This window comes from Nerophis ophidion, linkage group LG16 (assembly GCF_033978795.1).
Source record: "Nerophis ophidion isolate RoL-2023_Sa linkage group LG16, RoL_Noph_v1.0, whole genome shotgun sequence".
NCBI lineage: Eukaryota > Metazoa > Chordata > Actinopteri > Syngnathiformes > Syngnathidae > Nerophis > Nerophis ophidion.
The window spans coordinates 18,032,152-18,059,564 of NC_084626.1; the positions used below are offsets into that span (position 1 = coordinate 18,032,152).

Sequence of the window (27,413 nt, forward strand, 5' to 3'; positions counted from 1 at the left end):
ACAGGCGACAGCTGCGGCAAGGCGTGGGCGTGAGGTGTGAGGCACTTGCAGGGGCGTGTCCTGGCATGCTGCCAGACAGAGTGTGGGATCTTGCTGTGGGAGAATCTCGGGTTCGAATCCGCGTCGTGACAGTACACCCCTCCTTAGGCGAGGCACCCGACGAGCGTCTGAGGGTCCCCGGATTGGCGCGGTAGAAGTCCTCCAGAAGAAAGGGATCGGCAAAGTAGGAGGCCGGCACCCATGATCTGCCCTCCGGTCCGTATTCCTCCCAGTCTACCAAGTATACCAGCCCCCTGCCCTGACGACGGACCCTGAGGATCTTACTTACCGTCCATACCGGGTCGCCGTCATCCAGGATCCTAGGGGGTGTGGAGTAGGGGTAGAGGAAGATAGGACGCTTTCCGCCACCGGCTTTATTTGAGACACGTGGACCACAGGATGTCGTTTGACAGAGGGTGGGAGAGCCAATTTAACTGAAACCGGGTTGACTATGGAAATGATGGGAAAAGGACCAACAAAACGGGGTGCTAATTTCTTGGACGGTACCTGGAGGCTGAGGTCCTCAGCGAGTAACATGACCTTTTGTCCTGGTAGGAAGGAGCCAGGATGCGGTGTCTGTTGGCACTGTGACACATCCTCCCTGAAGCTTTCACAAGAGCCGTACGGGCGGCTCTCCACACCCTGTGACACCTCTTGATGTGGGCCCTGGTAAAAGGTACCCCGATCTCGAGTTCCTGCTGGGGAATCATGGTGGGTTGATAGCCCAAAGAACACTCAAAGGGGGACATACCGGTGGCGGAACTGTTCATCGCGTTGTAGGAGTACTCTACCCATGGGATGGACTTGCTCCAGGATGTGGGCTGACGTTGGGCAACGCAGCGAAGCATAGACTCCAAACTTTAACTGCTACACTTTTGTTGTTCCAAGTTAAGGATGCGGAAAACAGAATGCCTGGGATTCCCTTGTTCCTTGGGAAAGGTCGAATGGCTCACCAGGATCCCCCTTGCTGGTGAACCCGGTCTTTGGGTAGTGTCGGGTAGTGCCGGGCAGTTTTGGACAATGTGTCCCGCACCCCCACATCAAAGACAGAGATGCTCCCTCAACCTTCTCTCCCTCTCCCCCAATCCCCAAACGGGTTCTTACAACTTGCATGTGTTTGGGGGTTGGCACTACAACTGGTAATGGGGCAGGTTTTCCTCCAAATGGCTGGAGGCCAGAAGAGGAAATCGTAGCTGGGTTTCTTCTAGCGACACTCCGGGATCTCTCAGTTGCTCGCTCAGCAAGTCTCTTTTCGTGCTGGAGTGCCAAGTCGATAAGGGCTCTACAAGAGGTTGGTTTATCCCTCAACAGACTGTCCTTGATGTCTTCAGCGACTCCCTGACGAAAAGCACTCTGGAGAGCCTTGTCGTTCCAACCGCTGTCTGCAGCAATGGTCCGGAACTCAAGGGTGTAAGCTGCCACAGAGCGAGTACCTTGCTGGGTGGTGTGCAAGCGTCCTGTGGCATCTCCCCCATCCTTGGGGTGATCGAATACGGACAAAAATTCGACCGGAAGGCCACATAGTCGGTGCCTAGGCCCAGTGACTTATTGCAGTAGCTGCAGTAGCCCACTTGAGAGCAAGTCCGGCAAGCAACGAAAAAATGAATGCAATTCTGGCCCCATCTGCAGTGTATCGCGAGGATTGGTGCAAAAAAATAAACTCACATTGCACCAGAAACCCCTTACAAAGCTCAAAGTCCCCCTCAAAAGGCCTAGGACTAGCAATTTGGGGTTCCCGACAAAGGGAAATGCTACCAACGCTAGGAGCTGGTGTAGCTTGCTGTCCTCTTGCCAGGTTTTGCACTAGGCTGGGGCTGAGCTTGTCCAACTTAGTGTATTACTTAGTGAAAGCTTTCTCTAAATTGTCCTCTAATGCCTCAAAACAAGTCTGGTGCTTCTTCAGGACTGAGCACATTACCTCCAAGTCCGGACTTTGTGGGATCCGAGCCTGGGGAGCGAAGGCAAGGCTGGGGGGTGTCGTCTGGTTCCGACATGGTTGGCCTGAACGTACTGTTATGTACGTGAGGGGTTGGAAGGAGACGACAGTACGTAGGACTTAAGGTTACCAGGTTTATTGTAACCTTTGATGATTGTGTGGGATGTGTATGCTACTCTAAGTGTTGGTTGCAAGATTAAGTGTAGAATTAACAATGTAAATAGTTCAAGAGGATGTTGCACATGCGTGATGGATGAAATCATCATCTGACCAAGTGGGTAGGCACAAGGGATAGCCGGGGACAGGCAGGAGGTCGAAGGCAGGCGGCAAGCAACAAAGGCGAGTGATCGAAGATCGAGGAAGGCAACAAGGCGGGTACTGCAAGGAGGACAAGGGACAAGTCAACAAGACAAAAAGAGGCAAAACACAAAAGAGGCGAGGACAACGAGAGGGAAATCAAAGACGTGAATGCTTATTACAGGAGTTAACGACGTTCCGGCGCGGATTCCAAGGAGTGACTGGTTCTTAAGCTGTCTTCCTGCTTGCTGCCAGGTGCGATGATTGCTGACATTTGAGAGCTGCGGCGAAGCTTGGGCGTGAGGTGTGAGGCACTTGCATAATGATACCAAGCACAGTAACATATCTAGTCCATACTATTATGATTACGTCAATGTACAGTAACGTATCTAGTCGATACTACTATGACTACGTAAATATTTTTTGTATTATATTTATAAACTCAGGAAATATGTTCCCGGACACCTGAGGACTTTTAATATGACCAATGTATGATCCTGTAACGAATTGACCCCACATTTGTAGTATCATCTAAAACTAATGTAAAGTATCAAACAACAGAAGAATAAGTGATTATTACATTTTAATAGAAGTGTAGATAGAATATGTTAAAAGAAAAAGTAAGCAGATATTAACAGTACATTAACAAGTAGATTAATAATACATTTTCTACCACCTGTCCTTAATAATTATAACAAAAAAATAGAATCAAAATGACACAATATGTTAATGCATAAGCCTTTGTTTGCTTATTTACTACTAAAAGACAAGTTGTCTCATATGTTCACTATTTTATTTAAGGACAAGCTTGCGATAAGAAATATATATTTAAAGTACCATAAGATTGTTTGTTAGAATAAAGCCAATAACGCAATTTTTGTGGTCCCCTTTAATTAGAAAAGTACCGAAAAGTATCAAAATAATTCTGGTAACAGTACCGGTACCAAACTATTGGTATCGGGACAACACTAGTTGGAACGTAGTGCTTGTCTGCACCATACTGAAGCAGAATGAGTCGATAACGCCAGCCAAGGATTTTAAAATAATATCAAAACGACGGACATTTATCCATGAAAATATGGAGAAGCTGCTGCCGATATGTTTGACACAGAAGCAACTCTAACGAAGGTACTGTGGAAGTCTACTCTTCAATGCTGTACAGTAATACTACATTACTTCATAAAACTATTGTACTTGTTTGTAATACTTTCTATTGTATTGTTTTATATACAATACAGCATGAAAATGCTCGTCATAAATCGGAAAAAAAATTTCAGGGTACATATACACGGTAAAATTCTAATCCACACTATGAGCAGATTAAATACATTTTGCCCATCTACACATAGCCATTGACATGGCAGCGCATAGAAGGTGAAATCTGATTGGACAAAAAAAAAATACACATACTCGTACTGGTGAAGTGCAGCCAAGAAACTTGCTACGAAATGAAGATAATCAACCGATAACAGAATAACATCATACAATTTAATGAAACAAATACCAGAATTTAGGATGTAAATACTGCTTCTGATAGAGTTAAGGTCAGCTGTGGGGGCCTTGCTGGCCAATCCTACATTCACACACTTAACATTGTCCAACCTGGACATGTCCAAAATGAGCTAAATTTACAAAAAAGGCCCTTTTCTGCACAATAAAGCCATGCTTGGAGGAGTTTGTTGCGGAATATCACCTGGTAGGTCTAAAAACAGCCACTGCTGACCTCACAAATAGAAAGTCTTCCAGTAATCTGGTATATGGCCGATGTCCCTCTCATCCAATCAGGATAGCCCAGTCGGCCTGTCCATCATTGGGGGCGAGCAGAGAAAGCGAGCAGTGCGTTGTCATCCTGCACGCCAAAGTCGCTCAAAAGTCCTATGGCAACGAAAAGAGGTTTGCACGCACAGAACCTTCCGAAGGCAAACACATGTTGTGGGTTTAATTAAGCGGGTCGGTCAAATGCCGACCTGAATTTAAAGGTTCTGAGATGTGCTCTGCTTCAGGTTCTTCTGCCCGCCTCCATGTGTTTACATCAGCGGCCATGCTTGGAGGCTCATGCAGGACTGCCTGACAGGTGAGAAGCCTTGCTGCCACTAGGTAGCGACACTTTCTTCTGCCCGATCGAGGCGGACGGCCGCCCTTCCAAGCGATGACTGCCTTTGTCTCTGACTTCATCATGTGACCAGCAGGGAGTGGCGGCCTGTGCGGCTACATGTGTGTGGACACCTCCGCTCAGACCCACGGCGACGCCTTCAAACTAACCTTTGACCTGCTGACCGACAGGGTGAGGACTCATCTGCTGGATACATCACAGCATTTTACATCAATACCGAGCTACCCTAAAAATGGCTTGGAACAGTGCAGTAATGACACTGTGGCAGTCTGATTGGACGCTTAGAAAGTGCTATGATCTTCTGGTGCCGCATTAACCTTAGACAGAACAAAATGAGTGTGACTTGTTCTCACTTGCTGTGTCTTATTTTATGCATTTCACTACTTAAACTTAGTACCTGATCTACTAAAGGTCATACTTGCCAACCTTAAAGGCCTACTGAAACCCACCACTACCGACCACGCAGTCTGATAGTTTACATATCAATGATGAAATATTAACATTGCAACATATGCCAATACGGCCTTTTTAGTTAACTAAATTGCAATTTTAAATTTCCCGCGAGTTTCTTGTTGAAAACGTCGCGGAATGATGATGCGTACGCGTGACGTCACGGATTGTAGAGGACATATTAGCCAGGACCATTTTCAGCTGAAAGTCGTCTCTTTTCATCGCACAATTAAACAGTATTCTGGACATCTGTGTTGCTGAATCTTTTGCAATTTGTTCAATTAATAATGGAGAAGTCAAAGTGGAAAGATGGAGTTGGGAAGCTTTAGCCTTTAGCCACACAAACACACGCTGATTCCTTGTTTAAAATTCCCGGAGGTGAAGCTTTACTATGGATCAGAGCGGTCAAGCGAACATGGTTCCCGACCACTTGTCAACCGGCAGGTTTTGGTGAGAAAATGGTGGTAAAAAGTCGCCTCTTACCGGAGATCAGCTGAGCTTGCGCCGCCCATGCAGCTGCCGTCGACTTCCCTCAGAGACTGGCCTCAAGACACCCGTGGACACACGCCTCCGACTATCAGGTACTATTTAATCTCACTAAAACACTAGCAACACAATAGAAAGATAAGGGATTTTCCAGAATTATCCTAGTAAATGTGTCTAAAAACATCTGAATCCGTCCCAATGCAATCACCTTTTTTTTAACTTAATTTATTTTTATTTTTTTCTAGTCCTTCGCTATCAATACAATCATCCACGAATCTTTCATCCTCACTCAAATTAATGGGGAAATTGTTGTTTTCTCGGTCCGAATAGCTCTTGCTGCTGGAGGCTCCCATTATAAACAATGTGAGGATGTGAGGAGCCCTCACCCTTGTGACGTCGTCGTCTGCGACTTCCGGTAAAGGCAAGGATTTTTTTATCAGCACCAAAAGTTGCAAACTTTGTCGTCGATGTTCTCTACTAAATCCTTTCAGCAAAATATGGCAATATCGCGAAATGATCAAGTATGACACATAGAATGGACCTGCTATCCCCGTTTAAATAAGAAAATCTCATTTCAGTAGGCCTTTAAGACCTCCAAATTTGGAGATTGGGGGGACGGGGAGGGGTGTTTGAGGTGGGCGGGCTTATAGCTAGAATTCACTGAAATTCAACTATTTCTTATTTCAGTGTTCATTTATTTACACATATACACACACACATAAAAGTCAGATGTACAAAATGTGCAGGCAGCTCGCCCATTCCCCTAGTTTGAAGGTCTGCAACCTCTTTAGCGCCGCCCTTGTGGCTCTCTGGAGCTCTTTCAAAACTGTATGAAAAATGGAAAACCATGAGGGGGTAAAAAACATATATATATATTTTTTAATATGGTTTCTGTAGGAGGACGAACATGACACAAACTTTCCTAATTGTTATAAAGCACACTGTTTGTATTAAACATCCTTCACTGATTCGAGTATTTGACAAGCGCCGTTTTGTCCTACCTATTTTGGCGGTCCTTGAACTCACCCTAGTTTGTTTACATGTATAACTTTCTCCGACTTTCGAGGACGTGTTTTATGCCACTTCTTTTTCTGTCTCGTTTTGTCCACCAAACTTATAACGTTGTGCATGAATGCACAAAGGTGAGTTTTGTTGATGTTATTGACTTGGGTGGCGTGCTAATCAGACATATTTGGTCACTGCATGACTGAAAGCTAATCGATGCTAACATGCTATTTAGGCTAGCTGTATGTACATATTGCATCATTGTGCATCATCTATAGCTATATTTGAGCTCATTTAGTTTACTTTAAGTCCTCTTAATTCAAAGTATATCTCATGACACACTATCTGTATGTACTGTAATATGCCTTTTAATTTTTTGAGGCTCCAGACAGATTTGTTTTTGTATTTTTGGTCCAATATGGCTCTTTCAACATTTTGGGTTGCCGACACCTGCCCTACATGAACTGAGATTATTTTTCCAATCACTTCTTCTTAGTCGTCGTTGCCATGGCTATTCTTCATTTTTCTGCTTCGCCTGTTATGTTTTTTGACATTACTACCTGCCATAGTTTTGAAGCAATGCATGATGGGAATCTGGATGTTGTGTGTCAGTGTAGTAACGTGCCGACTGGAATAAACACACGGACCTATGGATAACATACACATATATAATAGTCTCCTTTTCAGGTGAGAGAGGATGCTAAAGACAGTGCCTTTAAGGCACGCCCTCAATATTGTTGTCCGGGTAGAAATCGGGAGAAATTCGGGAGAATGGTTTCCCCGGGAGATTTTCGGGCGGGGCACTGAAATTCGGGAGTCTCCCATGAAAATGGGGAGGGTTGGCTATGCTGAAGGTTTGTGTGTAAAAAATCTAAATTGATTGTACACAGAGCTGATCTACTAAACTTGTGAGCAGAGGATTGCGTCTCTTAAGTGAGCAAAATAAGGAGCGCAATCCATAATCCATTTAGCGTGCCTGTCTTCATAAATATGCAGCATATATGTTGATCATCAGAACGCACACAGTATTAGGAGGGGGAAATCCAAATAAAATTATGTGGCGTGATTTGTCATGACTGAAACAGTTCTGTGGGAGTTGTTTTGCATCTTTATTTAGTACGTCTCGAAAAGATGTGCAACCTGGAAGTTGCGCAGAAATATCTGTGAAAAAAGAGGCGAGTGAGCTGCCGCTCTAGCTCCATCCTACGTATGAAAACACTATACATATGATATTTAGCAATATCATCTTAGGATTTTACAGCGACTGGATGACTTAAGGTGCTAAATTAAAACAAAATCCAATTGATGCGTTCTGGTGTCTGCTGGTGTGTTTTTTAATGGCGATACTTTTTTTCATTTCGGAAATGTATTGCTATAGTATATCTACTGTATGAAAAAAACTTCTTACAATATGCATTTTTTTGCCATTGGATCATGAATGTGCTGTGGAGTTGTGATGGCCCACCACTTCCCTGCACAGCGCATGGTAAGGCTGCTAAAAATAATTTCTGTTGTTTAGATTGCGATTCTATGTAGCAGAAAAGGTGTCACAGATTGTAGATGTGTGCAATTTCTTCAACACCACAAAACCACACAGATAGGAGCATAATAACATGCAGTAAGTGAGTGTTTCCGTGGTTGCATAATTCTGGTAGTGCACACAAATTCCTAATTTAAATGGCAGTCTGCACTACGGTCTTAGTAGATCAGAATGCATGTACCATTGATACCAGGTGCAAAAGTGGTGGAGACCACAATGAAGATTGTGTGTGTAATACTGGTATTATGTGCCTATGGAGACACTTATTCACTCCACATTCATCATATGCTCCACTGGCCCAACCTGTGCTGTTTCATGCAGCAGACAAACTTAATGTGCCGTATTTCCTTGAATAGCCGCCGGGGCGTTAATTAATTTAAAACCTCTTCTCACTCCGGCACTTACCAAAGGCATGCGGTAAAGGCAAGCGTGTGTTAATTATTTTAAAACCTCTTCTCACTCCGGCACTAACCAAAGGCATGCGGTAAATTTAGGCCTGTGCTTAAAAAATTGAGTGTGATGTAAGGATACCATCATGAAAAGCACATTTAATAAAAAAAAAAAAGTCCATGCGCAGCTCCTTCTGATCAAAAGCATCGATAACTTGTTTATAGAAGTCTTCCTTATCTTTCTTCAGTTTTACAAGTCTCTATGTCTCGATGGAGATCTTCCTTAATTACTTCCTTCTTCGATGAAAGTCCAGTTTAGAAAACTGTTTTATTTTAGATATGTAATCCTCCATGTTAAAAGTGGAAGCGAGAGGAAAACATAAAAACATGCTGCTCACTGTTGTTGCTTGTTGTCACTTCTTCTGCAGCCGAGTAGTCGCAAGAAGGATCACTGGCGCCCTCTACCACCTGGAGGTGGGAGTCATTTAATGACTCATATTTGACACACGCAGTTTCGGTATATTAATAAAACATAGCTGCTTACTGTTCTTTTAGCATATTCAATAGCTTGGACCTTAAATCCTAATGAATATCTCTTAATCTTCTTCCCTTTATGCGATTTCAAATGATTGAAATACGCCTCCTCCATTTTGAAAATGATGACAGGTGAAGTGTCACTCGTGACGTGACGAGTTTGACCCGGCGGAAATTCTAGGCCTATGCTAATTATTTTGCGAAACAAGTTTGACCCGGCGGAAATTCTAGACATGCGCTAATAAAAATAGTATTTTGCGAAACGAGTTTAACCTGGCGTTAATCCTGAGCTGGCGGTAATGCTAAGCATGCGCTAATTATTTTGCAAAACGAGTTTGACCCGGCAGTAATTCTAGGCAGGCGCATACCATATACCCGGCGGCAATTCAAGGAAATACGGTAGACCACCTTTTCTGGGGGATATTTAGAATTGGGATCTACACAACAGAACCTATTTTTGGCATGGTGCAGGTGCGCTCTGGGGGCGTCGATGTTGTAATGGTGGGTCTGAATCTTTCCAGACCTATTACCACAATAAAATGCATATTGCAAGAAGTATTTTCATACAATGATTACATCAATGATATGTCTTCTGGCAATATATTAATAATGAAAAAAACAGCAAACACCAAAAGGCATCAATTGAATGTGTTTAAATCAGCCCCTTTTGTCATCCAGCAGCTATAAAGTCATAAAATGATATTGCTGAATCGACAATATGTCTGATATTTTAATTTTATTTCTGACTGTCCAAATATGTGGAATATTTTCTCTCTGTCCGTTGTCTCTTTGGATCATCCATTTCCTCGCAGACATTTGTGCACAACTGTGACAGTTTGCACATACATTCCAGACGTGCTAAATATCACGACAGCATAACATATTCAGCATTGATAAATCACATCGCGAATGCCAAATGATTATATTTGCATTTCCTCCTTTCAGCTTCTAGCCTTTCAATGATCAGCATATAGTCTGCACAGTCATAAAGACAGACACGATGAATGGATTGTGCTCCTTTTTTTACTCATTAAAGAGACACAATGCTCTGCTCACAAGCTTAGTAGATCAGCTTTGCCTGTTCTATCAAGTTTGCAAACCCTTAGTAGATCAGGCCTGAAGTATTTTAAGTGCGTTCACACTATAGCAAAATGCACTGAATTAGAACAGAATAAATACTAGGAGCCCATTGCTGGTCGCTCACTAGTCGCCATCTTGGCGAGGTCGCAGAAGGGGAGGGACTAACTTTAGTTTGTAATTCATCATTATGAAGGAGAGAAAAAGAATAAGTCCAAAAAAATGATCATTTCTGGTAAGTGTGCAACAACAACAATGGATTTAGGACAGCTCTACATTGTCAAACCTTGTGCACTCAGGAACTAAATACACACTTAAAGGCCTATTGAAACCCACTACTACCCACCACGCAGTCTGATAGTTTATATATCAATGATGAAATATTAACATTGCAACACATGCCAATACGGCCTTTTTAGTTTACTAAATTGCAATTTTTTAATTTCCCGGGAGTTTTTTCTTGAAAACGTCACGTAATGATGAAATGTACGCTTGACGTCACGGGCTGTTAGGAATATGAGAGCTGCGCACACACACAGCTAAAAGTCGTCTGCTTTAACCGCATAATTACACAGTATTTTGGAGATCTGTGTTGTTGAATCTTTTGCAATTAGTTAAATTAATATTGGAGAAGTCAAAGTAGAAAGACGGAGTTGGGAAGCTTTAGCCTTTAGCCACACAAACACACGGTGATTCCTTGTTTAAAATTCAGGGTGGTGAAACTTTACTATGGATCAGAGCGGACATGGATCCCAACCGAATGTCAACCAGCAGGTTTCGATGAGAAAATTGTGGTTAAAAAGTCGCCTCTTACCGGATATCAGCTGAGCTTGTGCCGCCCATACAGCTGCCGTCGACTTCCCTGAGACACTGCGCGTCAACACTCGGCCGTGGACGTACACTTCCGATTATCAGGTACTGTTAAACTCACTAAAACACTATCAACACAAAAGAAAGATAAGGGATTTCCCAGAATTATCCTAGTAAATGTCTCTAAAACATATGAATACGCCTCAATGCAATCGCGTTTTTGTTTTTTTCAACTTTTTTCTTTCTTTTTTTTCTAGTCCGTTGCTATTAATATCCTCAAACACGAATCTTTCATCCTCGCTCAAATTAATGGGGAAATTGTCCTTTTCTCGGTCCGAATAGCTGTTTTTGTTGGAGGCTCCCATTAAAATCATTGTGAATATGTGAGGACTGCGATGAGGTGGCAACTTCACCGCCTTTCGCCCGATTGTAGCTGAGATAGGCGCCAGCACCCCCCGCGACCCCAAAAGGGAATAAGCGGTAGAAAATGGATGGATGGATGGAATATGTGAGGAGCCATCAACATGTGACGTCATCTTCTGCGACTTCCGGTAGAGGCAGGCCTTTTCTCCAGTTGCGAACTTTATCGTGGATGTTCTCTACTAAATCCTTTCAGCAAAAATATGGCAATATCGCAAAATGATCAAGTATGACAGATAGAATGGACCTGCTATCCCCGTTTAAATAAGAAAATCTAATTTCAGTAGGCCTTTAAAGAAGTGCACTGATAGAAGTATTCCATTTGAGCGCTCTTCTTAACCGCTGGCCTTTGACCTGTGGAACTGTTGACACAGTCTAAACAATGGCCTCTCTTGAAGTGTGTAGACGTGTCACATGACATCACATGACCTTTGACCTGTGTCGTGACAAGCTCGTTAGTGTGCGAGGACAATGAGAGGGTGAAAAACATGAAAGGATGTCTGTGCGTCTGCAGAGGATGTTCGCCTGCTCCAAGTCGCTGTTCATCTCGGACCAGGACAAGAGGAAGCACTTCCGCCTGCTGCTGCAGATCTTCATGGCCAGCAGACAGGAAGTGGGCTCCTTCCACAGCCGCCTGATCAAAGTCATCTCCAAACCGTCCCAGAAGAGACAGTCCATGAAGAACGCAGACTGTGAGTCCCCATTCTAATTCTCTCATGTTCATCCTTTCATCGTCCTCATCTTGTGTGTGTGCCTCAGTGTGTATCTCAGCCTGCTCGCGAGTGGCTTTGTTCAACCGCCTTCGCTCACAGACAGTCAGCACGCGATACCTTGCCGTGGAGGGCGGAGCCTTCATCGCCAGCGCCAGACAGTGGACGGCCTTCACCATCACACTGGGTACGCACACACACACTGTTGTTGTCCAGGAGATGTTCAGGCAGTATAAACATAAAATGTCTTCTGCAATGCATTCTGGGAACACCTTTTCTCAGCATCCGCATTTCTTGATATCGCCCGTACACCCACCCACCCTCCCACCTTCCCCCGACCACCCAGCCTAAATGCTAGCCTGTGTGAGCAGACTGCCAACACACACGTGTGGAAAAGAAGTGTGTGTGTGCATGTGTGTGTTTGTTTAACTCTAAGCATGGACCTCCCAGCACCAGAACTCCTCTGTCAGCCCTACCATCCCTTCCTTTGCCAGCACGTTAAGCACAATTCCACAGAACATGTTCTGAAAAGGACACACACCTGCTTTTTGTACAAACCCTGTTTCCATACGAGTTAGGAAATTGTGTTGGATGTAAATATAAACAGAATACAATGATTTGCTAATCCTTTTCATCCCATATTCAGTTGAATGCACTACAAAGACAAGATATTTGATGTTCAAACTCATAAACGTTATTTTCTTTTGCAAATAATAATTAACTTAGAATTTCATGGCTGCATCACGTGCCAAAGTAGTTGGGAAAGGGCATGTTCACCACTGTGTTTCATCACCTTTTCTTTCAACAACACTCAATAAACATTTGGGAACTAAGGAGACACATTTTTGAATTCTTTCCCATTCTTGTTTTATGTACAGCTTAAGTTGTTCAACAGTCCGGGGTCTCCGTTGTGGTATTTTAGGCTTCATAATGCGCCACACATTTTCAATGGGAGACAGGTCTGGACTACAGGCAAGCCAGTCTAGTACCCGCACTCTTTTTTTATGAAGCCACGCTGTTGTAACACGTGGCTTGGCATCGTCTTGCTGAAATAAGCAAGGGCGTCCATGATAACGTTGCTTGGATGACAACATATGTTGCTTCAAAACCTGTATGTACCTTTTAGCATTAATGGTGCCTTTACAGATGTGTAAGTTACCCATGCCTTGGGCACTAATACACCCCCATACTATCACAGATGCTGGCTTTTCAACTTTGCACCTAGAACAGTCCTGATGGTTCCTTTCCTCTTTGGTCAGGAGGACACGACGAGGTTTACCGTTTCCAAAAAACAATTTTAAATTTGGACTTGTCAGACCACAGAACACTTTTCCACTTTGCATCAGTCTATCTTAGCTGAGCTCGGGCCCAGAGAAGCCGGCAGCGTTTCTGGGTGTTATTGATAAATGGCTTTGGCTTTGCATAGTAGTTTTAACTTGCACTTACAGATGTAGTGACAAACTGTAGTTACTTAAAGTGGTTTTCTGAAGTGTTCCTGAGCCCATGTGGTGATATCTTTGTACACACTGATATCGCTTTTTGATGCAGTACCACCTGAGGGAACGAAGGTCCATTATATCATCGCTTAGTGCAGTGATTTCTCCAGATTCTCTGGACCTTTTGATGGTATTACGGACCGTAGATGGTGAAATTCCTAAATTCCTTGCAATAGCTTTTTGAGAAATGTTGTTTTTAAACTGTTTGACAATTTGCTCACGCATTTGTTCACAAATCTTGTTTGTGAATTACTGAGCATTTCACAGAAGCTGCTTTTATACCCAATCATGGCACCCACCTGTTCCCGATTAGCCTGCACAGCTGTGGGATGTTCCAAATAAGTGTTTGATGAGCATTCCTCAACTTTATCCGTATTTATTGCCACCTTTCCCAACTTCTTTGTCACGTGTTGCTGGCATCAAATTCTAAAGTTAATGATTATTTGCAAAAAAAAAAGTGTTTATCAGTATGAACATCAAATATGTTGTCTTTGTAGCATATTCAACTGAATATGGGTTGAAAAGGATTTGCAAATCATTGTATTCCATTTATATTTACATCTAACACAATTTCCCAACTCATATGGAAACGGGGTTTGTAAATGTGGTGATAACTGTGTGTGTGTGTGCGTGCGTGCGTGCGTGTGTGTGTGTGCGTGCGTGCGTGCGTGCGTGCGCGTGCGTGCGTGCGCGTGTGTGTTCTGGCAATACTTACTTAATGGCGGCATCGCTCTGTTTACACAGTCATCTTTAGGGGACCTCTGACAGTATGGGGACAAAAAAACTGGTACCCTAAAGGGAAACTATTTTAAATGATATTCAGATCCGTTTTGAAGATGTTGGGTCCCCAGTAAGAATGATCAGCACATTACTTCATCAATCCAGAGATTTAAAGACGTGTATGAGCTAACTGGGCAGTGGCCATTTTACCCAAGATTTTGTATGCCTCCACAACCTGTAGAAAGGGCGATCCCCACAAGTGATGATCAAAAATGGTCCCCATTCCAAATGATAACCAGTATGTGCGTGCGTGCGTGCGTGTGTGTGTGTGTGTGTGCAGTGGAGGAGCCCCGTTCTGACCGAGGCGACTTTGCGCTGAGTGAAGGATTCGTCTGTTACGGTTCTGTGGTCCAACTTGTGTGCACTGAGTCTGGAATCACTCTGCCCCCAATGGTAACACACACACACACACACACACACACACATTTACGCTGTATCTTTGGGCCCTGACTCTTACCTGGGACACTATCAGCATCTATGAAAGGAAACCAGTAGAAGTTCTAGGATGGATTTTTTTTAAGCATTTGGAAACACTTCAATTCAAATGGGAGTAGTCTGTTCCAGGGTCAAACTGTGGTCAATTTAAAGTGTACAAGAAATGTTTTAGGTCATTTTTGACCTCCGTATAAATGTGTACCAGTGTTAATATGATGAATTATTCACGTAACTTCCTGTTCTTAAACGACCCTTGTGACGTTCATTCTTCTTTAGGTGGCAAAAAAGCCAAAGAAGAAGTAAAACACGCTTATTTCAAAAGGAATCATTCTCCTCCAAAAGTTCACTTGCTCGGCAAACCCTCACCTGCAGGCAGAAGTCTGCCGCCGTGACGACTCAGCAGGGAAACCTCAGAAGCAAAACACAAACGTGCGCACGTAGTTGAAGGCGGTGGTTGCATCGGGTTGCTATGACAACAGTGGGAGCAGAGAGGAAAGTGTGTGGTCAGCAAAAACTACACCCAGATGATAGAACACACACTTGGAGACTGATTTATTAAAGTTTTGCATGTACTAAAACACGTGCAAACCTGATCGCACACACAAAGCTGATCTAACAAACGTGTGCAAAGTGGATTGCATCAGTTAAGTAAGCAGAATAAGGTGTCTATCCATTTTGCGTCTCTGTCTTCTTTAATATGCAAAATACATGCTGGTCATCAACATGCCCACATTACCGGGAGGAAAACGATGCAAATATAATTATTTATAACACAAATCAACACTTACCACCGTTTTGTGAACACTATTGTGCGTTTTATTTAGCACGCGTCAGGGGGATGTGAATACTGACAGTTCCGCACGCGGCTGCAGGATCAGTGCTCGCGCTGCACAGACGATAGACGGATGAGAATCCTCCGTCCTACATGCGTGTGTCAACATTTGGGACGATGACACATTAAAAATTGTAGACATATTGTCTATTCAGCAACATCGTTTTATAATTTTTTAGCTGCTAGAATTGAGGTGAGATGAGTTCAGTATGAGTTTATTTCAAGCATGAATGCAAACAACATGATACGTCACAATTTTACAACATTATTGAAATGGAGTAGATAGAAGCAGAGTTTATTTAATCCTACCCCTTTTCTTTTACATAACAGTTGCTAAAACTTTTGTTCACTTCCTGTTCTCAATTTATTCACAATATACTCCATAAGTAATCACAATAAAAATAAATAAATAATACCCGGTGAAGTAAGTTACATTTCATAAAGTGAGATGAGTAAGATTATTTTGAAAATGAAAGAATGGATGGATGAAATAAATTCAGAATGTTTTTCATGGTTCTTCTTTTTTGTACTTTGTAAACAATAATTTTGAAGAGTTTCTTGAAGTGGATCATAATAGTACATTGTTTGATAATAGTACATTGTTTGATTGCTTTGCTTAATCCATTCCATAATTTAATTCCACATTCAGATACACTGAAGGTCTTAAGTGCTGTACATGCCTACAAATATTTTGAATAACATTTTTCTCTAAGATTATATTTGTCCTCTTTTTTTGATAATAATTGTTGCATATTCTTGGAGGATTTAAGGACTTGTTAAAACAAATTCAATTGATGCAGCCCTCTAAACTAAAAAAAAAAAAGCATGGTAATCTACCTTTTTCCTTTTCTTTTTTACGCATATAAGGATCAATGCTTTTTCCTACTCCTTTTCGAACTTGTTGATTAGAGAAACTGGAAATTGTGATGTATAATGTTGTATGCATGCATGCATGTTCAAAATAAACTCAAACTCAATAGGAGAACCCATCCATCCATTTTCTGCCGCTTATTTCCTTTTGGGGTCACGGGGGGCGCAGGTGCCTATCTCAACTACAATCGGGCGGAAGGCGGTGTACACCCTGGACAAGTCGCCATCTCATCGCAGGGCCAACACAGATAGACAGGCAACATTCACACTCACATTCACACACTAGGGCCAATTTAGTGTTGCCAATCTATCTATCCCCAGGTGCATGTCTTTGGAAGTGGGAGGAAGCCGGCGTACCCGGAGGGAACCCACGCATTCACGGGGAGAACATGCAAACTCCACACAGAAATATCCCGAACCCGGGATTGAACCCAGGACTACTCAGGACCTTCATATTGTGAGGCAGACGCACTAACCCCTCTGCCACCGTGAAGCCCTAGGAGAACCGATAAGGAAGCTAATTGTTAGAATCGAAAGTGGAATTCGAACCGTAAAAATATTATACATTTCCATCCTTAGATCCTTATTCTGCTCATTTAAGAGACGCAATCCTCTGCTCACAAGTTTAGTAGATTAGTTTTGCATGGGCTATCAAGTTTGCACGTGTTTTAGTACACGCAAACCCTTTGTAGCGCAGGTCCTAGGTGTGTGTTCTATTATCTATATGTAGTTTTAAATACATAATGAGTTAAATGGCTTCTAGTCTGCGATGAGGTGACGACTTGTCCAGGGTGTACCCCGCCTTCTGCCCGAATGCAGCTGAGATAGGCTCCAGCGACCCCAAAAAGGGACAAGCGGTAGAAAATGGATGGATGGCTTGTAGTCCATTTTAAAGTTGATTCTCAACCTGTAATCTTGGTTTTTAAAGGGGAACATTATCACAATTTCGGAAGGGTTAAAACCAATAAAAATCAGTTCCTAGTGGCCTTTTTTATTTTTCGAAATTTTTTTCAAAATTTTACCCATCATGGAATATCGCGAATAAAGGCTTTAAAGTGCCTGATTTTCGCTATCTGTAAATCCACCGTCCATTTTCCTGTGACGTCATCTAGTGAGGCCAACATGGCGGATAGCACAGCAAGATATAGCGACATTAGCTCGGATTCAAACTCGGATTTCAGCGGCTTAAGCGATTCAACAGATTACGCATGTATTGAAACGGATGGTTGGAGTAAAGAGGCAGATAGCGAAAACAAAATTGAAGAAGAAACTGAAGCTATTGACCAAATAGCTATTGAAGCTATTCGGCGATCGCCTTTTAACCAATGATTGAGTGTCGCAGGATATCCACACATCTCTGTGCCATGTCTGTCTTAGCAACGCCGGTAAAATGTGCAGACCAAACGAGGTACTTGTTTGGCATTAAATGTGGGTGGAGGGAAAGGCTGGATGTAAATATAGCTACAAATGTACATACAGCTAGCCTAAATAGCATGTTAGCATCGATTAGCATGCTGTGCTAATCGATGCACACTCCACGTAAATCAACTTGAATCCGTCCCTGATCGTGTTGTTACACCCTCCGACAACACACCGACGAGACATGATGTCTCCAAGGTACGGAAAACAGTCGAAAAAACGGAAAATAACAGAGCTGATTTGACTTGGTGTTTGTAATGTGTTTGTGAAAATGGCGGATTGACAACCTATGTGACATCACATTGTGACGTCATTGCTCCGAGAGCGAATAATAGAAAGGCGTTTAATTCGCCAAAATTCACCCATTTAGAGTTCGGAAATCGGTTAAAAAAAATATATGGTCTGTTTCCTGCAACATCATGGTATATATTGACGCTTACCTAGGTCTGGTGATAATCTTCCCCTTTAAGGCAGTTCACAATGTTGGAACTTTCCAAAGATGTCCTGAGAAATGATTTAGTAACATCACACAGCTCTTTTAGTTTTTCCGGGGAAGCTCCTGTGTCCTCTTTTTTCGTCGGTGTTTTTGTTTTTTTTCCCCTCGACCACACACTAGCGCCACCTGCTGCCGTAGAACCAGCCTGGCCTTCTTTAGAGCTTTTAAGAAGGTTCTGTGTTGTTGGCGCCACCAGGTGATCCGGAAGGTCAACAAGCAGCACGCCATCTTGGAGGTGGACGAGCCCGTGTCTCAGCTGCACAAGTGCGCCTTCGAGTTCAGAGACAAACCTCAAGCCTACTTGTGTTTGTCCAACGACGCCATTGTGGTGCATCAGGTGAGTGCCTCAGCAACAGGTGGCGCTATAACTCCTTAGGCCAGTGATTCTTAACTAGGGATGGTTTTTCTGTGGGTTGCTGTCTTTTCCTTATTTGTATTATCATTATAAACATTTTTTGTTATTTGAATGTTCCGCCACTACCAGGCCACCTCCGGTGTCAGAGACCCCAACAGGGTGGTCCTGAATGACGGTTCCTGTTGGACCATCATCGGAGTAGAAGTGGTGGACTTCACCTTCAACCAGGAGGCAGCCAGTGTTCAGACCCCCATCAGTCCTTTCCCGGTGGTGAGCAGCCTGGAAGTGAGCAACGTGAACATCAGCGACGTCATATAGTGCGTGCCCTCTCAAACCCGTCCGACTCATCTGCTGCCACAGATCAATGGTGGAGGTCACGTCGCCATGTTGGAACTCTTCGGAGAAAACTTCGGCCCTCACCTCAAAGTGTGCTTTGGAAACACAGAGGCCGAGACCATGTTCAAGTGAGTCCACCACACACCTCATAAGACACGTTGAAGTAGTGGTGGGCCGTCACGGCCAGCAAGGCCTTCTCTGTTGGCCTAACATAACCAGAAATCATGATCATAATTAAAGATAACATAATTTTTTTATTTACTTTCCCTAAATATCTAAACATATTCATATTCTCTTCCTGTCATGTTATGTTCGTTCCAGCGCTGTTGTTTTTAGTTTTAGTTTTTATCCAATCACAATTCAGCTATCTTATGTTGCCATGCTGTACAAAATCTGCCAGAGGCCTTCAGAATCAAGAATGCGGGTGTCCGTGCACTGTAAGCGATTGTGGACATACAGTTGATAGACAGTTGCGATAGCCAATCAGATCACGAGTTGTGTTGTCAGTAAGGCCTTCTAAATGGCCTCACGTTGAACGTGACATTTATGCGTCCTGTGATTGGATACTCATCGGGACCGTTAGCGGATGAATGACAAGAGGTAGCACTGCTTATACGGCATTGAATAGGTGCTATAAATTGTAAGTTCCAATATTACATTTTTTCACTTTCAATGTTTTTTGCAATTTTTAATTTTGACAGTACAACATAAGATGTTTTCATTGCTGATGCGTTTTAATTGATTTTTAAATGCGCCAGAAAATAACACGTTTTGTATACTGTTGATGTGATTCATCGCCAGGTAGGGCGTAAATGTATTTCTGCATAGTATTTCTCCAGCTATGGTCATGTGGCGACATCAATGATGGTATTTTGAGAGGTGATCTTTGAAGTCGGACATCACTGAAGGCCTAGGTGGGAAACGCACGGCCCGCCATTGCGTTGAAGACATGTCGAGACGACGCAAAGGCGCATTGTTGTCATGGGGACGTTTAGTGAATGAAGGCTTCGACTCTTATCACTTACAGTCATCATCCTGTTTTATTAGTCTTTCTTCCATCAGCCTGCTGCTTTAACACACACGCGCACACACACACGCATGCGCATGCGAACACACGCACACAAGCACCAAAGTATTTCTGGTTTTAGTAGACCACCGTAAAAGTTGGCCTCAATATCAAATACCAGTCTGGAGTGTTTCCTTTTTAAAAAGAGTCAGCAAGCAGGTTTAAGCCGGGCTTCAATTATCCGAGCTACATTCCAAACACTCTCATTTTGACTTTATTGCGGAATTTCTACAAAATACTGCCGACGTGCAGACTGAGACAAACTGCGGTATGTCTAATTGGCGTGTCTTCACCTTGAACGCTGTCGAAATAATCCATTTAGTTATTTATGTAAGCGTAAAACAGGTGTGTCCAAAATGTAAGAGAAAAGAGCAAAAAGACAGAAAGTAAAGATAAAAGGATAACATTTTAATTCTGACAACAAATAATAATGCACTTTGTCACCTATAACACAAACTGATACACAGTTTTGTAAATGTTTGTCTTTAAATATACTTAATATGATTCAATGCAATATATTATGTTTGTTTTTATAGAAAGTCAAAAGAGAATTAAATCCATTTTTAAAAGTGTGTAATTACCTAAATGTGTCATTAATCAGAATTGGAATTAAATAAAGTGTCATTATTTTGATGTGAAATTATATTTATTGAACTATTTAATTGTTTTCAATATTTAATCATTATTTCACAATCTCATACGTATTTATTTAATGAACTTGTGTGGAAGTTATTTTTCTAACTGACTTGCTATTTAGACTAGTTACATTAACTAGTTGGGTTTTTATTTAGTTTGTTTGTTTACTAACTGGTTGGATTGTATTTTGTTAAGGAGTTAATTACTCTAGTTAGATGACTGATTAGTTAATTACCTTGCTAGCAAGCAAGTTAGCCAGTTAGTGTACCATTAGTTTGGTGTTTAGTCAACAAGCTAATTATGTTTAAAAACATAAATACTAATTTGTCAGTTGTTTCTTTACCAGTTGGAGGGGCTGTTAGCAAAATTCATACAGATGCCGAGAGAGGCGTCAACTTTTCAATGTACAAAACCCAAAACCAGTGAAGTTGCCACGTTGTGTAATTCGTAAATAAAAACAGAAAACAATGATATGCAAATCCTTTTCAACTTATCCATCCATTCATCCAATTTCTACCGCTTATTCCCTTTGGGATGGCGGGGGGCGCTGGTGCCTATCACAGCTACAATCGGGCGGTAGGCGGGGTACTTTTCAACTTATATTCAATTGAATAGACTGCAAAGACAAGATATTTAATGTTCGAACTGAGAAACCTTTTTTTTTGCAAATAATCATTAACTTGGAATTTAATGGCAGCAACACATTGCAGAAAAGATGGCACAGGAGCATTTTTACCACTGTGTTACATGGCCTTTCCTTTCAACAACATTCAGTAAACATTTGAAAACTAAGGAGACCAATCTTTGAAGCTTTTCAGGTGGAATTCTTTCCCATTCTTGTTTGATGTACAGTTGTGTTGTCATATTAGAGGCTTCATAATGAGCCACACATTTTCAATGGGAGACAGGTCTGGACTACAGGCAGGCCAGTCTAGTACCCACACTCTTTTAAAATGAAGCCACCCTGTTGTAACACGTGCCTTGGCATTGCCTTGCTGAAATAAGCAGGGGCGTCCATGATAACATTGCTTGGATGGCAACATATGTTAATCCAAAACCTGTATGTACCTTTCAGCATGAATGGTGCCTTCACAGATGTGTAAGTTACCCATGCCTTGGGCACTAATACACCCCCATACCATCACAGATGCTGGCTTTCAAACTTTGCATGTAACAGTCTAGATGGTTACTTTCCTCTTTGTTCTGGAGGACACGACGTCCACAGTTTCCAAAAACAATTTGAAATGTGGACTTGTCAGATCACAGAACACTTTTACACTTTGCATCAGTCCATCTGAGATGAGCTCGGGCCCAGCAGCCGGCGCCGTTTTCTGGGTGTTGTTGATGAATGGCTTTCGCTCTGTTAGTTTGATTCGCTTAGTTTAGGCTTATTAACTCAGGAAATATGTCCCTGGACACATGAGGACTTTGAATATGACCATTGTATGATACTACTTGGTGTCAGATTGATACTCAAATTTGTGATATCATCCAAAACTAATATAACGTATCAAACAACAGAAGAATAAGTGATCATTACATTTTAAAAGAGAAAGTAAGCAGATATTAACAGTAAATGAACAAGTAGATCAATGATTGATTTTCTACCACTTGTCCTTAATAATGTTGACAAAATAATAGAATGATAAATGACACAATTTGTTACTACATACGTCAGCAGCTAAATTAGGAGCCTTTGTTTGCTTACTTACTAATAAAAGAAAAGTTGTCTCTTATGTTCACTATTTTATTTAAGAATAAACTTGCAATAAGAAACATATGTTTAATGTACCCTAAGATTTTTTTGTTATAATAAAGCCATTGTATCCATTTTTTTGTGTTCCCCTTTATTTAGAAAAGTACCGAAAAGTATCTAATTAAATTTTGGTACCGGTACCGGTACCAAAATATTGGTATTGGGACAACACTAGAGAATACACTCTAGTGTATTCTCTAGTGTTGTCCCAATTCTAATAATTTAAATTTTAATTTTCCTGAAGGAACTCTCCTGAAGGAATCAATAAAGTACTATCTATCTTTCTACACAATCACTACACAAAGCTGAGCTACCTGTGATTGACAGCTATGAAAACCAATCATTGCATTACCCTGTCAAAATCTGGGGCCTCTGATTGGATGGGGTCCCTGGGCTTCAGCCGAGGGAAGCATGCGCATTAAGGCGGCCTTGCTTGTGTGCATGTTTGAAATAAATTAAACCAACCAACTCGTTAGTTTGCACGTTGTGTCAGGGATTCTGTTCTCCGTCAAAACTGGGATTGTTACTCAAAGGGGACACAAGAAAGAACAAATCATGTCCCTTAAAGGGGAACATTATCACCAGACCTATGTAAGCGTCAATATATACCTTGATGTTGCAGAAAAAAAAACATGTTTTTGTAACCGATTTACGAACTCTAAAAGAGTGAATTTGGCGATTTAAACGCCTTTCAATTGATAGCCAGTCGGAGCGATGACCTTTCACCCGTGACATCACAACATGAAGCAATCCGCCATTTTCTCAATCTTATTACACACACCAAGTCAAATCAGCTCTGCTATTTTCCGTTTTTTTCGACTGTTTTCCCGTACCTTGGAGACATCATGCCATGTGGATATCCTGCTACACTCAAAGCAGATGCCTTTCCAACGATAAAGTCAACGAAATCTGCAATATTGGAAAATAGACCACCACTGAATCTGCCAGAGTGCGAGCTATTCAGGGACGACAGCAGTCTGTTCCCGCAGATGAGCGAGGTAAACCCCCTGGATGTGATTTATGCCACTTCTTTTTCTGTCTCATTTTGTCCACCAAACTTATAAGGTTGTGCATGAATGTACAAAGGTGAGTTTTGTTGATGTTATTGACTTATGTGAAGTGTGTTAATCAGACATATTTGGTCACGACATGACTACAAGCTAATCGATGCTAACATGCTATTTAGGCTAGCTGTATGTACATATTGCATCATTATGCCTCATTTGTAGCAGTGTTAATTTTGTTGACGAAAAATTTTCGTCATAGTTATCGTCAACGACCTTTTTTTTCTGACTAAAACGAGACAATAACTAAATAAAAAATAATTTACGTGGACTAAGACGATGACGAGGTGTATTGACATTCGTCAACGAATAAAAACGAGACGAAAATGTCTGCCAGAGACGAGATCCAATCGGAACTCATTTCGTTAGGAAGAGGCGGGGGGAGTTGGGAAGAGAACCAATCAGAGCTACGCGGTAAGGAAGTTACGTAAACGTATTTTGCGTTTGAGACTGACCCGGGAATGCGCTGCAGCAAACAACATGTCAACGCCGGGGAGGAAAAGGAGAGAGGACAAATGGGGAAATTTTATATTTGACGTCAAAGATAACAAGACGCAGTGTAAGAAATGCAGCGCGAGGATTACGGGAAAAACGCAACAAACTTGAAGCGACATTTACAGTCGAATCACCCCGAAATCCACACACAGGTAAGCATTTTCCACAACATACAACTCACTCGACGTTATCCCATTTATTACACGGCTTACTCGTGAAATACTAAATTTGAGACATGATTTTCATCAAAATACGACTTGTATCTGTGATTTTTCCGCTGTTTTGCTTTGACTTTCAGCAATTGAAGGGAAAGTTTACATATTACCCTTTAGTCGACTAAATCTACTGTAGTTTTCGTCGACTATAATCTTATGATATTTCGTCAACTAAAACTAAAACAATTTAAATAACTAAATTATGACTAAAACTAAATTACCTTTTAGTCAAAAGACTATGACTAAAACTAAATCAAATTTTGCTGTCAAAATTAACACTGATTTGTAGCTATATTTGCATCCAGCCTTTCCCTCCACCCACATTTAATGCCAAACAAACACATACCAATCGTTGGTTAGAAGGCGATCGCCGAATTCGTCCGCGCTTCCTCCCATGCAGCCGTCTGTCGTGATTAGGCTCAATAGCTTCAGTTTCTTCTTCAATTTCGTTTTCGCTACCTGCCTCCATACTCCAACCGTCTGTTTTAATACATGCGTGCGTAATCTGTTGAATCGCTTACGGCGCTGAAATCCGAGTCTGAATCCGAGCTAATATTGCTATACCTTTCTGTGCTATCCGCCATTTTTGTTTCTGTGTGGTCACGCTGTGACGTCACAGGATAATGAACGGGTGGATATAACGACGGTTGAAATCAGGCACTTTGAAGCCGTTTTTCGGGATATTGCGTGATGGGTAAAATTTTGAGAAAAACTTCGAAAAATAAAATAAGCCACTTGGAACTGATTTTTGTTGGTTTTAACCCTTCAGAAATTGTGATAATGTTCCCTTTTAAAGACTCTTTGAACGTCGCCTGTGACTCGTGTGTGTCTCTCTATGATGGCGTCCTCCGTCTCTTGCCAGATGTCCCAAATCCCTGCTGTGCGTGGTCCCGGACATCTCAGCCTTCAGCGTGGGCTGGCAGCGACGGTGCAGCCTGCTCACCGTGCCCGTGTCCCTCCTCCGCGTGGACGGCGTCCTCTATCGCACGTCCTTCACCTTCACGTACACCCCCGAGCTCCAAGCGCTCCCCGCTGCGCTCAGGACGGCCGGCATCACGAGGGACCACGTGGGCGAGGCGGAGCAGGAGGAGGACGTCCTGCTGGAGAGCATCCATCAAGAGTTCACCAAAGCCAACTTTCACCTCTTCATGCAGACGTAGATGTCCTTAGGCCCACAACTCCTTTTGACCACAGGGGGGCAGTATGAAAGACAAATCTTATTTTCTGCCATGGACATCATCAATGTCCTACTGTCCTGACGATGGACACCAATACCCAATATCCCTCCATCTTACTAAGGAACACCCCCTAATATACGTGGCCAACAGAGCGCCACGTGTCTGACTTCCTGTCGGGCGGCTGCAGCTCCTCGTCCTCAGTGGCAGGACAAACATGGAGGAGACACAGACTCCCAAGCTTGGTCATGGGGGAGAAACGTGATCGCCTGTTCCATGAAAGAGTCCATTCTAAACTCTCTCCACCAACACACCTCCATCCTCCATCCGTTCCCCCCCCCCTCACACACATACACACGCACACACACACTACCCCAGTTCCCTTTTCCTCCTCCTATTCCTCTTCCTAAAAATATGTTTTGCAAGAATGTCGAAGGTCATGTCTAATTATGAAAGAATCTTCAGAGAAAAGACCCTTGATGCTCTTCACTCGAGCTTCCTGCATTTCCTCAGCAGGGGGCAGTAAGACTCCTCAATAAACTAAATGTTTAACCTTGATGGTCTTTGCAAGCAATGTTTTACTTGACATGTCCACATAGGATACGCAAAGAGAGAAAAAAAAATGTGTGTGCGTGTGTTGGGCGCCAGTGCCATAAAGGAATTCAGTGTCTAACCTCCTGGCTGTCAATCATCACCTCCTCAGAACTCTGATGGTCAGCAGAGCGTTCAGGAGACAAATACACATTCATTTTGTTCTTGTGTCTCGTCTCAGGTGTTTGTAAACATTGTTGATTGTTTATGCTTCTACACTCTAAGGATGAATGGGTGAATGGACCGTAAGCCATTAATGGCCCCTTAAGACAGGCCTGGGCAATTATTTTGACTCGGGGGCCAAATTTAGAGAAAAAAATGTGTCTGGGGGCCAGTATATCTATCGATCGATTGATCGATCGATCTATCTATCTATCTATCTATCTATTAATGTATACACAAAAACTTCTGTACTGTATGTGTGCTTGGGTCCTATTTTTAAGAACACTAATAATGTCTCATTGAATGCTAAAATGTTATGACAGGCCGCCTTGAAACACAGAATGGAATTTAATTTTTTTTGTACTGAATGAGACACCCAGAATGTACATGAAAACAAAGAATGTGGTATTTACAATATTGACTATGAACGATAAAACACTGAATATTGACAACTAGGGCTGGGCGATATATCGATATACACGATATATTGCGGGTTTGTCTCTGTGCGATATAGAAAATGACTATATCGTGATATTTCACTATACGTTCTCACGCAGTTGCTTTTAGCTGCGGGCATTACACTACAGGATCTTCCCACTCCTTGTGTCTCCTTCTCACAGACAGCAAGCGCACAAACTTACATACGTCGCATACTGTCACGTCATACGTCACATGCGTATACGCCCTCACGGAGCAGAGAGGTAACAGACTGGGTAATGTTAGCTGTGATGCTAGCGAAGCCGTGCGAGTGGTAATACGAGAGAAAGAAGGTGCGGATGAAGAAAGAAGTAATTCCCAAGAAAAACAGCAGGCGGTCCATCGTCTGGCGGTGGTTTGGCTTCAAGTGGGAATATGTCGAACAGACAACCGTAATTTGTCAAGTGTGGGGCACAAGCGTTGCTACCAAAAGTAGCATTATTGCTAATATGTAGCATCATTTGTAAAGTCACCTGCTAGAGGATGAAGAGTGCTAACTCCGCATATCAACATCTCCATTCGGTGCCACACGCCCACACCATCAAAATACAGAGGCAAACATTTCAACATCAACACCGTATGAAAAAAATAGAATTTAATAACGTCCATAGTAACCTACCACATAGCGAAGGACGAACACTATTTGATTTCCTATTATTCAGCTCATTTTTATTTGACACTTAAAATGTCTCTGACAATCTTGCACTTTCTGTTTTGGAAATGATATGAACATTTGTGCCATTGCTTGAAAACTGTTTAATAAATACAGTTTTCGTCAATTGACTTAATTGTAATTTCCTTCTCTGCATGAAAGTTTAAAAGTAGCATATATTAATGCAGTATGAAGAAGAATGTTTTAATGTAGACACATAGAATCATCATACTGCTGTGATTAAATGCATCAAGTGTTCATTCAAGGCTAAGGCAAAATTTCGTAATATATATCGTGTA

At 42.3% G+C, this 27,413-nt stretch overlaps 1 protein-coding gene across 2 annotated transcripts in view; it reads left to right on the forward strand.

The window, feature by feature from the left end:
- Positions 1-27,183, forward strand: part of rbpjl (recombination signal binding protein for immunoglobulin kappa J region-like) — a 40,422-nt gene extending 13,239 nt beyond the window's left edge. The window contains exons 3-12 of one of the 2 annotated variants that reach the window (XM_061874444.1): positions 4,058-4,165; positions 4,276-4,346; positions 4,459-4,556; positions 11,611-11,788; positions 11,856-11,993; positions 14,363-14,475; positions 18,331-18,471; positions 18,619-18,774; positions 18,850-18,953; positions 24,920-27,183. In XM_061874444.1, coding sequence (XP_061730428.1) covers positions 4,058-4,165; positions 4,276-4,346; positions 4,459-4,556; positions 11,611-11,788; positions 11,856-11,993; positions 14,363-14,475; positions 18,331-18,471; positions 18,619-18,774; positions 18,850-18,953; positions 24,920-25,217 — 1,405 coding nt within the window. In that variant the 3' untranslated portion in view covers positions 25,218-27,183. The remainder of the gene's footprint in view (positions 1-4,057; positions 4,166-4,275; positions 4,347-4,458; positions 4,557-11,610; positions 11,789-11,855; positions 11,994-14,362; positions 14,476-18,330; positions 18,472-18,618; positions 18,775-18,849; positions 18,954-24,919) is intronic. The other variant, XM_061874445.1, reaches the window with a different exon arrangement.
- The last annotated feature ends 230 nt before the right edge of the window (positions 27,184-27,413 follow it).